Source organism: Euprymna scolopes, chromosome 1 (genome assembly GCF_053919585.1).
Source record: "Euprymna scolopes isolate OS-2025 chromosome 1, ASM5391958v1, whole genome shotgun sequence".
In the NCBI taxonomy this organism is placed as follows: Eukaryota; Metazoa; Mollusca; class Cephalopoda; order Sepiida; family Sepiolidae; genus Euprymna; species Euprymna scolopes.
This window is the reverse complement of record NC_136482.1, coordinates 83911493-83928420: the sequence shown is the minus strand read 5'-3', so window position 1 is coordinate 83928420 and position 16928 is coordinate 83911493. Positions and strand designations below refer to the sequence as shown.

Here is a 16928-nt window from a genome sequence, read left to right as displayed (position 1 = left end):
CGTATTTTATTTTATTGTAGACGATGACACGACTTAAAATGAATATGAAAGAGAAAAAGACCATGGAAATAGTAATAGGGTCGGCGTTAGTTGTATAAAGTGGGACCATTTGATCTTAACACATTTTTTCTACCATGTTCTTTGCAAATAACTAATGTATTTCGCTTAAGTTTCTTTGTAAAAAAAATAGTTATTCCAACTAGGAAGATTATTAAAATGGAGAGAAATATAAATGAGCTATAATATGGCCCGATTTTTTCCTAAGAATAATTCAAATAGTGTTATCGATTTAACTTTTAATGTTTCACTTGAATATTAAAAATAGCATAAACTGCCTTACAGGGAAATATGCACCTGAGAATGTCAGAGGTTACATCGATGGAAATGTTAATAAACCATCAAAGATGAGAATAGTAGTCCAAATAATTCCAACTAATAGTTTCAGGTTATTAGACATGGGAACATGAAAGTCTAATAGGAATGATCGCCTAACTATGTAGATCGTCATATATAGAGATTCATGATTGTTAGTTTTATTTAAAGAACTCTTTCAGAAAGCATGGAATTCTCCAATTAAAATTTGTTTGTTTCTGGTATAAGGTGATTTGGATATAGTTGCATTATACTTAATTAAATCTGCACATCATAAAAGTGAAATTGTGTGTGTGTGTGTGTGTGAAGATTTCCTTATTAAACTACTCTGTCAATTTTCAGTCTACAGACTCGAGATTTGACATAAGGGGTATTGAGATTTGGGAAAATCTTTTTAATCAGCTTTTAGCCAGAAATTTGGCTGTCAAGGGCTTCAAGTTCACCGATTTGACCTTTGAAAACTCTACCAAACACCTCCACCAATTTTGGGTCTAAATTCTTTAAATTTTAGATGTAGGTTACTTAGACATGGGTCGAACTTTTTAATTTGATTTGAGGCCAAAACAATAAATGTTAAGGGATCGAAATTGGGGTCAAACTTTAAAAAAATGACCTCTGCGGTCTCTACCAAATTACTCAGTCAATTTTTGGTCTACGCACTTGAAATTTTACATAAAATGTATTCAGACATAAGGCAAGCTTTTTAATTGGCTTTTGGTCGAAAATTTAGCTGTTAAAGGTCAAAGGAGTTTACCTTTGCGGTCTGTAGCCAATTTTTGGGTCTAACCATTTGAAATTTTACATAAATGGTATTCAGACATGCAGCAAGTTTTGTAATCAGTTTTGGGGCGAAAATTTGGCTGGCAAGAGGTCAAAGTTTACAGAGTTAACCTTTGCAGACTCTACCAAAATCCTCCGTCACTTTTGGGTCTAAACACTTGAAATTTTAGATGTAGGTTACTTGGACATGAGTCAAATTAGTTAATATCTATATATTCACATAAAGTTATGAACAGTGCATAGGACCCGATCAAAGCCAGGCTGAACCGAGAGAGAGAGCCGGGCTGAATTACTAGTAGATTCTACAAATGTGAGCAAATTTCTATCCTCAACAGATTTGAAACATTTCTCTTTTAAGTTTAGTCGTGTAAGCACTATTTTCCATAGATTTCATCAGAACAGCATGATATTTTATTTTATGTGTCATTTTATATACGTTTTTTTAAGGGTACATGAGAGAGCGTGCACCTCTCTTTAACTGAATTATTTTTTCTCAGATTCGAACAAGTTTTGCACTTCAAGAATTCAATATAAACCCGTCTTGAGAATGGGTATTTAAGCTAGTTTTTAGCATACCTGAAATTGGTGTCTTCCAGGTGTTGGGGAAGAAAGTGGCAAAATGAAAAGGATTGACTTTATTTATGTTCACCTTTTAGAAATAATATTTTGTAGATATTGTTGAATTGCTTTTTAAACACTTGCTATCAATAATACGGTAATAAATCGGAACCGTTATAGCCAAAATGGGCAGCAAAATTGCTGTAAATTTTTAGTGTATTAATTTGATTTAAAGACTCCATTTTTATTTTATGAGATATTTATGAGATTAAGAGAAGAACATGTTTCTGTATATGCTTATATATATATATATATATATATATATATATATATATATATAATTACTTTCTCATGTATCTATCTCTATCTCCACTAATATATTAAAAGAACTTTGTCCGAGTTCGTTCCCTACAGACTCGAAAACGGTTAAGCCGATTTTTATGAAATTTCACACAAAGGAACTTTAGGTGCCTCGCAGTGTTCTTAGATAGGTTTTGTATCAGAATGTCTTTGATAAGTATTGATAATTGAAATAATCTGATGAAAGAAGGAACAGGTGATTTGGACCAAAGTTAACACCTTACACAGCCTAACATCACAAGAGCATTAGAAATGTTTTATTACCCAAGCCAAAAATCTCGGTATATAAAATCAACAGTAGGTTCTTTGATATAACAGGGGCGTGTTCGAATTGAATGTTTCTGTTTAGAGCACAATTGGACTATGATACTTTACTTTTTGCATTTTAAACTTTAATTTGAGCCATTTTATATAAAAATAATTTCATAAATTCAACAGTAGGTTCTCTACAGTGCAATGTAGACTATTATGTATTGTGAAATAAGTCATAGCGAGAGGTATGTGAGCTTCCTCCCTGTGCAGTCTCTAACTTGAACAGGCAATCAATCGATTTAATTGAAAAATAGGTGATTTCACCAATTTTGATGACAAGAAAATATGAGTGTGAAACATTTCTTATCCTTCAATACCGAGCAATGTCGGGTCACCATGCTTAAATACACATAAAACGAGTTGATACAATATATTGTGTATATATTTTTTGCATTTACTTCAACAGTATAGTAGAGCTTAGTAGTAGTAGTAGTTTGAAAATGAATACATGGCAAATAAGTTACATAGAGGCGTTCATGTTTCATTCTAGCAGGACATCATGTTTAATGCCCCAAATTTTTGTTTGCGATTGCATTTATATCTAAGTAGTGTTTCTCCTAATTAGCTTAATAACGAATCAACCAATCAGATTCGTTGATATTACTCGCTCACATGCTTAAGTTTACATTGGTCAGATGCCAAACTACTTTCAAATAAAGGCATGGTTGCGCTTTGTTAGTGGGTCAGCTGCATACAAATATGTGTACAAGTCATACACATATCATTTCACACTGCCATAAATACAATCAACCTATAGATAAACATGCACACATCACACACACAGTGTGTACAATGACTATTTCATTTAAAAGTCTAATAATAATATCAATAACAAGATCATAATTATAAAACTGCATTCTTCTACTTGACAATGTAAGGATGAACCAAAATCTTATTCCTGCATTACTTCTCCATATTGTACTTAACCTCTGAAACTATTGATAGTTAGAAAACTATCTGAGCAGACTGAAATTTTGCATGGTAATTACTGTTATTAAAAAGCATCAGATATCTACATCAAAGTAGACAAATTTGAAGTTAAAAGAAGTTAAAAAAAAAATTTTTTTACAAAGAAGTCACCACTTTTCAAGGCCCAGAGGCCAAGGGTTAAACAGTGTACAGTAGTCAATGGGTCAATATCATAGTAATCGTTAGTAATGTAAATTTGGTAAATTGGATTACTTAAGGGGAACTGCTTATCAAGAATTTGTTTACGTTGGACTTGAAGATGACCATATTGTAGTCAGTTGGAAAGCAGGAAAATGGAAGAGAGTTTCACAGGTGTGCAGTTCTAGGAAAGAAGCTTTGTTCATGGAATCTACGTTTAGGTTAAGGCACAGATAAAGATTAAGGGAAATTATTGGTAGTGTTTTCAGCTAGACGAGTGTTTCTTGTGAATATTTCGTGAGGAGGGGCTATAGATTGGAGCTCAGACGAGCACTTGCCGTCAAAATCGATAAAGCAGAGACAGGCTCGCAACGTCTCTTCTGTGAGAAAGAGGTTGCAGGGAAAAGAAAAGAGCATCCCTTATATTTTGAAGTTTACAGTCCATCAAAATTTTCACCTGTCAAGGTCATATAAGACAAAGACCTCATTGACTAGAATATCGATCGTATAGCGACTCTGTATGGTGAATAGAATTGCAGTTAACACTAAAAAATGTGACTCCAACCTTTTCTGTAAACCTCACCTCAAAATTACATCAGTTTTAAGTAAGACAATAACCAATATTTTAACAAAGTTTAGCGACTATTTATCAGGTGATGTGTGCACTATGCTGTAAACAAACAAAAAGTAACAAACCACGAAACTCAATAAAAACATAACATCCTTGGCGTAGGTAAGAAAACAGGTTATTACAATATATCTACATCGTTAGCTAAAATAATTGAACAAAATTAGATAATTCATACTAAATCTATAACTGTTTTGTTGCAGTAAAATTTCATTCTTTCTACTTAGCTATATTTTATTGCATGTAAAAAAATAGTTTGTTTCTAAAGAAATGAAATTGTTAGTGCCGTATAATGTTTATCAAATCAGCTGAATGATTTTGTGAAGTCTTCTTTTTTCTTCTCCTCATTTTAACCCATAAGGTTCTGTTAGCTGAAAAGGGCTAATTGAATCCGGAATCAGACTGGTGACCTCTAAGGTCATTGGAAGTCACTGTTACGTGTCACATTCACCTTTTCTTCCTAAATGTATCAATTTACGTCCATTGTTTGCTTACAATAGAGATAATAAAGGCCAGAAGTTAATTTTTTATCTTTGCTGCCCTTAAAAGTTAGAGTTGATGGATTTCTTTCTGACATTTCATGGGTTACATTTTGGCTTTGCGAACAGATGATTACATCTCTACGGCCATGTTTAGGACAGCTTTTATCCGACTCTGGTGTTACTTATTTCGTTGGGACTGAATTTACTTCGTCCAAAGCGTCAGTCCTATTGAAATATTTATATAAATACGAACCGTTTGATAATCAAAGACGTTTTACTTTTACCATCTTTAAAGTGATATAGTTGCTCATAGGTATGAGACTTTTAATTGATAGTCTTTCAAATCCAAATTGGTGATAATCATCTTACATATGCAAAAATGATGAGGGGGCGTGGTAGATTACAAAGGAGGGGTACCAGAGGTGTGTTGGCACTTAATACCTTTTCTCCTCTGACTTTTAATTGATCTGAATATTTTGTATGTAGGTGGATACAATTTTAGCAGGAACTGTATAAGTAGGAAGGAGGGCAACACAAATAGGTGAGAGGATAGCATTCAAAAGCCGACAGGGTTGGGCTGAGCAATATGCCCATGAATGAAGAAAATCGGGAGGGCTGGAGAAAACTTGTTGCCAAAAATGTTTTTAATTGGAAATTATAATCCAAACTTCCTCAATCAATTACAGAAATTACATTCGATTAAAAAATTAAGAGTCAATGTTCATTTGTTTTCATTGTAGAAAGTTCTGTGAAAAATGTTAGTATCGAAATGAATAAGTTTATACAGTTGCTTTTGATGAGAACACGATAATGTGAAAGAGTTGTATGCAGGTATGTGTGCATTAATGGAAGAGTCTGTATACTTAGGATTGCATGGGTGGGGTGAAGGTTAAGAAACGTTGGTAATTGTGCATAAAGAGAGAACCTAACTTTCAAACACACCAGAAGCTGGCACCCGCGTCTTTCAATTGATGTATGGAAGCACAAAATAGATACAATTTTCAAATCTATTTTGTCCTTATTTTTTTCACTCCCTTGTAATAAAAATGTATAAAAATATACAAACTTTGCTTTTTCATTTTTTTTTTTTTTTTTGCTTCTCTCAATTTACGTATGGAAGCAGAAAATGAATACAACTTTCAAATGTATTTCATGTTTTTTTTCACCCCCCTTATAATATAAATACATAAAAATACGTAAACATTTTATCAATTAACTTTTTTATTATTTAATCGCATATATTTTCAAATAATTATGTTTATTTAAGTTAATGTTATATATTTTGTCAAACTGTTTAGATATTTAAAAATATATTTATTTACAGAAACATGAAAAGAAAACTATGAATGTGTCATATTTTTTTTTTTTTTTTTACAGTTTTAGCAGTTTTAAAAAGGTGAATGTGTAACAGGAAATAATTTAACACTTTTAAAATTTAAATATTTCACATCTGTTTAAAAAAACATAAAATTCAAACAGCTTAATAAGTACGGCTCTAGTAGATGATATTGCCGAAACAGTTATTTTTAAATCATTAAAATTAAACGTAAAATATATTTGAAAATTGTAATCATTTTGTGCTTCCATACCTCAATTGAGAGACGCGACAAAAATTAATTGATAAGTTTATATATTTTTATTATAAGTGGGGCAAAAAAAAAAACAACAAAATAAAACCCCCATAAAATACATTTGAAAATTGTATCTATTTTGTGCTTCCATACATCAACTGAGAGACACGGGTGCCAGTTACTGGTGTGTTTGAAGGTTAGGCTCTCTCTCTATGCACAATTACCGAAACGTTTTCTCAATACCCGGAGGGGCGAAAGAAGCAGATATTAGCCCTGTCGTGGAATTCGGCTCAAACTTTTGTGAAGGAAAAATCTGTCTTTTTATGCAGTGTGGATCAGAATGGCAAATTCGATAAATGCCTCTGATTGACTGAAAACGTTTCTGTTTGATTTACCTCATTCATGCGAGAGTATGCGTCAAGCCGTGTATGCAGAAACGAATTTAAGCATTTTTATTTTAGACACAAAAGAGTAAACATCGTTTCTAACTAATAATAATAATAATAGTAATAATAATAATAATAATAATAATAATAATAATAATAATAAAAGTCCTTTACAAAGGTTATTGAAAGAGGTGGCGAGTCCTGGAAATCTGGAGAGACTTGTCAGTTAGACTCCAGGAAACAATGCAGACAAAAAAACAAAAAGACATCTTTGATGACGGCCTGTGTGAAAAATCCGAGTACACATGATAATAATAATAAGGAATTGAAGGCATTTAGATTTATAAATGAAGTAAACAAAAAAGTTTGAAATGCATTTTTGAATATTGCAGTCCTGAGACTATTTTTTTGTTTCATCAATTATTTTTATTTTTTTTTTTTACAGGAGATTATATTGGGTGGACGCTATGACCCACAGCATCATGTCGAGTGATATGGATGGCAACAAGGTGAAGTTGGAACGTAACGCAACCAGGAAGACGACCGGCTTACCTATATTTGGCCTGGCCGTCTCTGGTAACCGAGCCATCATTAGTACGTGGTTCCAAGTTTCCCTCATCTCAACACTTGTCCAAGCAGCTGCAGCATCATGGAAGGTTGAGTCTTCTAACCTTGGAGACAAAAAACTTTTCAGTATTATTGTAGTAGAAGACTCCATCCAAAATACAGGTGAGTGGAAATGAATTCGTTGATTTTATTGATGTTTGTACATAGGGATTTGCTTCAAAAATAGAAACCGAAAGATTAATATTTACTTAAGTAAATCAAAAGTAGAAGGATAAAAAAAAAAACCAGACTTAACTCCATTGTCTCGAGCAAGAGACTTGGCCCGATCATCTCGATCAAAAATGGCTTGGCCCGATTGTCTCGACCAAAAATGGCTTGGCCCGATTGTCTCGACCAAAAATGGCTTGGCCCGATTGTCTTGACCAAAACAACTTGATTTATCATATTTAAGTGTTTTTTATGATCGGGCAATGTTGGACGCCCTGCTAGTGTATATATATATATATATATATATATATATATAAATATATTTTATATATATTTTCAGAATAATTATATATATATAATTATAATTATATAATATTTTAATTTATGCATTTTTCATATTTATTGCTAAAAACCTACTTATCTATTGATCGCTATATTGTACCCTATATATAATAGTGATTTCATAAGTAGAAAAAATATAACTTGGCTGGCATCAGCTAGAATCAAAATAAAAACATAGCGCTCCAACCTTAGGCATTACTATTTGGGATAACATCAGGTGGATCAAAAATAGTTTTAAAAATGGACTAACTTTAACGTATATATGTATATATTTGCACATGTGCACAAATAACGTTTATTTGACTTACTCCTGCCAAGTTATTTTTTTTCTATTTCGATCCTTTAGCAGCTATTTTTACTGATTAAAAACTCATGGAAATGCAATAATTTGAACCCCTCGATTATGTTGCTCTGCGATCTTGCACCTCAAAGGAGATGAAGTTTGCAAAAATGAAGACAGACAGACATAGAGAGCTTTATAAATTAAATGTGCGTATATATATTTTTTATTTTTCTATGTAAAGATTTCACTTATAAACTAATTAACCAATCATTATAAATTTTGAAACACAGCTGTATTGTAAATGTAAGCTATATTTACTTTAATTTAGATACATCCTATTTTTGTAAAATTTCAACAATAGACAACATTAATAAATAGATATTTGTAACATTTCGATGATTTTAAAAAATATTTAAGAGTTTTTATCAGCACAATATAAGTAGAAAATTTAAACGTTTTAGATTTGCAGTAAATTTGGTCCATAGTTATTAAACATTAAGCAAGATTCTTTGAATTTCAATTTCTTACGATCCATTAAGCTTAAGCCTCTAGTTTTTTACATTTCCTAATATCAAAATCATAGAATGGAATAAAGATTCTAGACCTAAGGTTTAGTAGCATTAAATCTTGATTTTTAACGTTTGTAAAGGGACATATAAGCGATGCAAAATTTTTAGAGAATTTATTTTACATATTAACTAGGATCCATTATCAAAATACTCCAAAGACACTTTGATTTCACAAGAATTTATTAACTGATGTCAAATACCTATTGTTAAATTTACGCAAAAATTGAAACTATCTGAATTTTCATGAAGAACTTTCATCCTCTCTTTGCTTTTTTTTTTTTTATAAAACTATAACTAAATATAGCTAACATTACAAACCATTGCGCTAAGCAACTGTTTTTAAAATTAATAATGATCGATTAATTAATTTAGACACTTGGCCGGAAGAATATGTTGTACTACTCCATTGTGTATTTGTGTATTTGAAAATTATTAAAATAAAATGTTTGATTATTGTCATTAGCAGTGAATCTGGTACCAAAAAAATATGAACATATGTCTAAACCTAACGTTATATTAATACTAGTAAATATGCTTAAATATGAGATTTTAATTCATACAGATTTCCTATTTATTATAGGGACAGTTCTCTATTATTATAGTGTACTGAGTATTAATAGTGTCCCCCGGTGGGTCCGATCGCAAAATACACTTGAATATGGTATTTTAATGATAAATTAATAATTTTCATATTGTATCCAAAAGTATTTCAAAAGTAAAAAAAAATATGACCTGAGTACCATCAGCTACAATCGAAATCAAAACATGTTGCCATCCAGACTAATTCGTTACCGTCTGATCTAAGTCCATGCACGTACAAAAACTTAAAAAAAAAAAACCGTTGTTAGAGATGTGAATGTGTATTTGTGCATGCATACAAATAACATGTTTAGTCGACTTACGCCTGCCAAGTTCCATTTTTTTTCAATTTTGACACCTTGGCAGCTATTTTTACCGGCTAAAATTCAAATCGATTTGTTTCTACGGGTCCAAATCCACTATAGATAAAGTATAGATAAAGTTTTATGTGCGCACACAAAATAATTGACAGTAGTTTGGTAGAGATCGTCTCTTCACTCAGACAGACAGACAGGCAAGATCACTATATATATTTATATATTAGATAGATAGGTAGTTATTTCAAGATTTATTATGAAATCATTGTATAATAATTTATACTTAAAAACGCCATCAGATGAATTGTTCGAAAAAGTCTGTATATCAAAAGAAAATCCATGTAGTTTACCATTAAAGACAGATTTTGGGGGGAACAATGCAAAACAGATGAAATTTCATTAACTGTGAGGAGTAAAATCTGATTCAGAAATATGCTCATAATTCACTCCAAAAAAAATATCTAATAATCCTTACAGGATAAAGAAAATCCAGCAATGCAATAAAAACAAATCTGAATGAAAGAGTAGACAAGTGAAACATGGATGGTCCCCGTAAATGCACAGTGAATGAGACATAAAAATCTGACTAAGTTCAACATCCCACCCCTCCGCCGTTTAACCCCAAAAGACCCCAGGGGACGTCAAATCCTGATGAAAATGAAAAAAAAAAAAAAAACAGTGCAGTTTTAGGCATTAACATATGTAAATTTGAGTGCTGCACCATGCAAAAAAAAAAAAAAAAAAATGATTAAGTCCATCATTTGCCCCCCCCCCCACCTCATTTAGTCCCAAAATCCCCAAGGCCTTAACATATCATATTTAAATTTGTGTTCAGCACCATGCAAAATTGCTAAATAGGCATACACAAAATTTTGCACAAATATGGTAAAATAGTCCCCAAAATGGAGTGTTTTTATTAGCCTTAAAAGAGCCCCTGGGGCACACCAAAGAGTTATTGTGAAGTATAGACAAACCAAATTATATAGAAATCAGTTACAACTTTTCAGAAAGTTTTTTTTTAAATTCAAGCCATCAATTTTTTTTTTTTAATGAGCACAAAAGTGTCAATTTTAGCCATTTTGCCGCGAAAGGTACCCCTAGGGGGGCAACTGGAATTTTCCTGGAAAATTTGTTCTGTTAGGTTTTTACTCATATCATGTTTAATGTTTGTGGAAAATTTAAAAAAATTCCAAGGTGTTGTTATTGAGAAAATGCAGGCGGGCGAACGGACGAACAGACAAGCGTGAATTTACAGGTGTACCCCCCTTTTGTCGGGGTGGGGGCAACAATTAAATGTTGGTTGAGTATCGGTTCCATACCGATGCCACAAACAGTTTTTAAGTTTAACTTTATATTAATTGAAATGATTGCCTGTCGTTTTCATTATATTTCAAACAATTATATTGTTCATTATAATTTAGTTTTGCCTGTGAAATATATTTTCCATATAATTATTCAAGACCAAAAATTTTAAACGCTGATTTACAAAGACCAACCTTGCTATAATTTGAATGAGTGTGTCAAATAATCACATCTAATCGAAATAGGCTGGGTAGGAATTACCAAATTACTTTGTCTTTCTCTTTTCTTTTCAGTAGAATTTTTACTTTTATCGTTGAAGTTTAAATTTTCCATTTAGTGCTTCCACATTTAAATTTGCCATTTTCCTTGTGTGCTATTTTCTTGATCCCCCTTATGCTTTTCATTTTACACTTAATTTTCTTTTTACTAAATTTATTTTATTTCTTTTCGTCAACTAATCGCCATTTTGTATTCATTATTTACCTTTCTTCAAGGTGTACTTTTTCTGCCTTTTCGTATTTATTTTTCCATCCTTGGCCTCACCAGAAATCCTCTCAGAGTTTATCATAAAATAATTGCTTTTGCCATTTTCTTTTATATTTTCGTTGTATTTTTTTAACGCGTCTACATTTCTCCAACTACTTATAGTTACCTCCAACCAACTCGCAAAACATTAGAAAAACGAAAAACTTTCTTCCACGAACGGTCAGTCAGCTCACATGTGTATATATATATATATATATATATATATATATATATATATATATCTTACCCTGGATTATCATATTACCAATAGGTTAAAGCCATCTTACCTTATAAACAATCGTATGAATTGGAAATAAACGCAGCAACAACGGATAACGGCATTCATTGTCCAATGTCATTAATATAATTGAACTTGTGAAAAAGCCTTTTGCTTAAAATATACAAAACAATAATGAGTTTTTTCTACTCTCTTTATGAACCGGAAGCGTTTGCTTATTTGTAAGGTAGATAATATGATGTATTTGTTAATTTGACCATTTGTGTGTGAGAAGTTGAGGACACAAAACTAACAGAGGTTCAACTAAGTACAGCATGCCACTTCTCAAGTGGTAATGCTGTGAAATAGTCCTTGCCCTTGATAGGGCCATTTTGGATGACCATTGAATCTCTCGGTACGGCCAGGAGCTACACTAACATTTCATATAAATGGAGTATGAAAGCTATTCATGATGAAGGAATAAAATAAAGAACATATACAGCGGACATGCATATAAAAATAAGAAAACAGAAGAGTCACCAGTTAGCAAGTGTTACACAAACAGAGTTTCATAAAAATAAATTGACAAAAAAATAAACCCAAAAAACGAAATTTTATAACATACTAGCAGGGCGCACGGCATTGCTCGGTCGTAAAATACGCTTAAATATATTTGGATTAATGCAGATTTCGTATTTATTATTATGTTGGATCGAATATATAGTAATGATTTAAAAAGTTAAAAAAAAAACAAACAAACAAAAAAAAACGACTTGTGCGCCACCACCGAGAATCGGAACCAAAACGTTTAGCTTACGATTTATTTTTTTCTTCTGCATAGATTGACTGAGCTATGAAGACATGTCTACTTCAAGGCTAAAAATTAAAGCATAAACCAACAGCTATTACGTTATGCATGCGTATTTGTAATGCCATCGTTCGACTTTCACCTGGCAATTTTCATTTTTTTTTTTTTTCAATTTTCACACTTTTGTATCGATTTTCCCGGGCTAAACTCCAAATATAAAGTTTTGCATGGGTTCAAATACCTAATTATGAAGTTTCATGTCCGTAGACCAAAAACTGTAGGAGAAATTTGGTATGCAAAATGTTTTAAATAAAAATATGTATGGAAAAAGTATTGTGTTTACTATAAACATTTTACGCAAATATTACGCAAGTATAAATCATGTAGAATACCTGCATGAATATAATTACACGTAATAGTTTACTAAAGATCATCATCTCATTAGAAAACCTAAAAAAAAACCTTATAGGAAATTAATTAAAATGAATGCTTAAAAGAATATGCAAATTAGCTAGATCTTTTGCAGATGAATGCAGTTCTACGCTCCATATATAAGAAAGTTGTATTTTCTTTTTAAATAAATAGAAAAAAGGGTTTTTAATATAAATATCAACACACACACACAGATTTATAGGAGTATAGATACAAGAGATAAGAATATAAAAGTTATATTCAATCATGAAAATTGGTGTTTGATAAAGCATGTTGAGTTAGTAGCCACAAGGCTTATAAATGTGTATGTTAATGTGTTTATAGTGTAAATGTGCATAAGTAATATACATCGTGTATATGCGTGTTGATTTACCTTGTTCTTCTCAGTGCGTGTATAGCTCTTAGCAGTAATTCGTTTCTATTGCTTGACTCTCACTAGTGTGTAGGAATGTCTGCGTGTGATAAAGATAGCTGATACACAAAGTCATTGAGTCCTTTTTGCTCTGCTTTGTCTCTTAAGATCTTATTTATATTTTAAGTAAGATCTATCCTTTGCACATTATTTTCTTACAGGTTAATGTACTGACAAGCAAGAACTAAGATACTGTAAAACCCAACAACCAACAAAAACTGAATATGTTTCTGGCCTGAAACTAATAAAATGAAATTATAACATGTTTGAAAATAGACGACATAGAAGTAAATTTGATTCTTCTATTAATAATTTCAAACCTAATATTTGAAGACATATCAAAGGTTTTAACTAAATACATAAACACATTAATATGCATGGAGTATTGTTGCCACATAAGGGCTAGTACATCCATCATTAGTCTCTCCCTCTTAGATAAGGTCCAAAAAATAGTCTCCAGTCTAATATATCCCATACTATCAATCATACTCCATCCCCTGTCCCATCACTACAATGTTGCATCCCTGTGTCTAAGACGTAATTTAATGGAATATGCTCTGATGAAGTCGTAGCACTTGTGGTGTTTGAGGTACACCACCCTGAATAACTCATCCAATCTCTTCACTACTGAGGTCTAAAGATGTCAACAAGCCTTCCACTCTTATAGTTTCTTTCTTCGGAATATTAGACTTGGAAATTCTCTCCCTGTTTCCTCCTTCCCTGACTGTACAAGCATACAGGGATTTAAATATAATGTAAACAGACATCTTGTTCATCTCACAAAGTCCTCTATAGACATGACCCGAAATAGTAGCCCCTTGCATCCAAGTGATGATATGCCTTGTGTGGGATGAACAAGAGTAATATATACAGGTTGAAACGATAAATTTGTTGCCCTATAGAAAGCAACACTACAGCTTTATTTTAAAACATTTATTGAAAAATCAATTCAGGTAACTTGATTATGTAGTAGAGCTGATATTTATTCAATGTAGCCACCTTCAGCCTCAATTACCACCTTGATACGGGTCTGGAACTGAAAGCAGGCCTTTTCCACAAGCGCCGGCATGAGCTCAGCAAATACTCAGTGGATGGTGGTGACCAGGCTTGCTTTGGTGTGGTGGATGATGTTTTCGACGCATGACAAAACAAGGTATTCCCGCAGGTTCAGCGGGGGGGGGGCAGTCGGAGAAGGGTACAAAGTTGTAGCACTCCTTCTGAATCCAAGTCTAGGTCTCTTTGAACTTGTGGGCCGGCGCAGAGTCCTTCTGCCTCACCGAAGGTCTGCCAGCGGCCATCTGATTGCATCAGGGGACCACCACACTCTTCAGCACATTCAGGTACACTTTTATGTTGACATTTAAACCACGTTTGAATATATGAGGTGACATGATGTGGCCCTCACTGGAAACCACATCAAAGACCATATCCATGACTTGAAACTGCGTTGAGCTGTGCCCACAAGCGTTGAACCGTCCGGACTTGCATTTTGAGGCTGCTGGCAATGGTCCTGTTGTCAAAACTTGGACCGGTAGAGAGCATGAGTTGTACAGCAGTGCATCTCTGATCTCACTCATTGAACATCGTGTCAGCTTCAGACATGATTGAAGGGTTCTATCGTTAGCAACAAAAACAAAAAGAAAATCGGTTTTCATCAAGCGGAAATGGAATAATGTCGTCTTTTCTACGGCGACAATTTTATCGTTCCACCTCTTATATATATATATATATATATATATATATATATATACACATATATATATATATATATACACATACCCAAAAGTTGCCGATTTTGTTTGATGAAACTTAGTTGACTGAGAAGATGCTTTTCAAATCTCTTCACATGAAATTAAAGTAAAATCCTACCAATTCGTTTGATTAGTATCAGACGGGAATTATCATCTCACAATCAAAGAGGGAATGGTGGAGCTTCTTCAATATTATTTCCTTATAACTTAATTATCTGCTAATAATTGGTATGGCTTCAGAACATTGATATCATTTTATGAGCAAAGGACATACAAATCATAAAGAATTAAATCACTAGAGGTCATGGCTATTCCATTTTCCATTATAGGAGAAAGATTGGAATAAAACGATGATCTTGTTTGAATTTAGTACTTCATCAATAATCATTTTGCCAGATTTCGAAAAATAATTGAATACCTATAAATGGTTTTAGACGTATTGAACTTATTAGTTATTTTACAAAAAGTCGTAACTTGTGTACTAAAACATATAACTTTCAAAGTTTTTACTCATACAAAAATTTTGGCTGCATATGTGCCGGCATATTTCAGTCATAACTTTATTTTATATAAGTCTTATCAGGTCAAGTTATTAGGATTAAAAAAAAAAAATAATTTACTAGGATTATAATTATATAAATAAATATATATATATTGGTTCTTCAGATTCGATGATCAATGGGAAAGTTGTCCCTGGCATCATGCCTTTTGGTGACTGTGTAGACAGATCCTCGGCATGCACATTCTGCGAGACTCAGGACATGGAAATCCTGGAAAAGATGACACTTTCCTCTTTCTATGATTGTTCTCTGGGATATATATATATATATATAAATTAGTTACACTTTTTGGAAAAAAGGGTTCCAGCAGAGTGTGCTATCATAAGGAAAATCCAAAAATAAGAGCGTATTAGTTATATTTTATAGACAGAAAGTTTAGATAAGTCATCTGTACCGTCGGTTTCAAACCTGATAATTTGGGACCGTTTTAGATACTCATATCAAGCTCTCTTCAGCTGATACATACTAATATATATATATATATATATATATATATATATATATATATACACCTGCTAAACTAATCATTTTCATCATGTGTAACGTGGATACACTCACAACAATTTCAAAAATAAAAGAATGGATAAAAACATGTCAATGTAATCCCCCAAAAAAGAAGTATCTGATTCCCTCTCCACTAGATATTTCGGCAGAAGGGATCACTGTCCTGTTCATTTTTATTTTTTCATCATTTATATTTATTATTCAAGGCCACTATATTGCCTTTAAAATTTAGCCTTTCTAAGGTTTGGCAGATTGGCATTTTTAAGCTCTTTCATGAACTATGTTTTTGGCCACCATATTTTTTTGTAACGAAAGAGCGTAAAAAAGGCCAAATTTGGCCTTATAAAGGCCAATCTGTCAAACCTAAAAAAGGCCAAATTTTAAAGTGTAAGGCATGCACATTTAGTCTAATAAAAATGATAAAAAAAACATAAAAGTGATTTTTTTTGTTTTATTTCAGCCTTTGGGTCTAATGTTTTATATAAAAATAAATAGTTAAAAATTTTTTTTGTCTGTCAAATAATTTACACCGCTATATTACACATTTACCATTATTTTTTTGTAAGGGCATTTTTTACTGGCTTTTTTTTTTTGTAAATTTTCGATTTGCTTTTTATTTGTCGTTTTATGTTTCTAATGTAATCCCCCCCCCCAAAAAAAAAATTGAATTTGTCATATTTTGGGGTTTGTTTTATTTATTAAATTGTTAGGTGAAAATAGAGAATGGTCTCATAAAAATAATTTTATCGTTATTGTATGTTTCTAATATAATCCCCCCACCACCAAAAAAAAAAAAAAAAAATGTATTTGTCAGATTTTTCACTCCCTCTCAATCGCCAAACTTGAGAAAATGCTAGAGGTGACATGTCTCGTTGAATGCTTGATGGCTAAAAAGGTGGGTGCTCATTTTACGTTAAATTTATATAGAAAAGTGCTCCCTCCACTCTAACATGTTTTTTTTCTTCTTCAAAATTTCTTCTCTCATAATATTTATTGT

At 32.2% G+C, this 16928-nt stretch overlaps 1 protein-coding gene across 1 annotated transcript in view; it reads left to right on the top strand.

Annotated features, from left to right (window-relative positions):
• LOC145245728 (low-density lipoprotein receptor-related protein 5-like) overlaps positions 1 to 16928 on the top strand; it is an 847618-nt gene that overhangs the window by 610639 nt on the left and 220051 nt on the right. The window contains exon 5 of the mRNA XM_080107325.1: positions 7002 to 7285. Within this exon, the coding sequence (XP_079963451.1) occupies positions 7002 to 7285 (284 nt within the window). The remainder of the gene's footprint in view (positions 1 to 7001; positions 7286 to 16928) is intronic.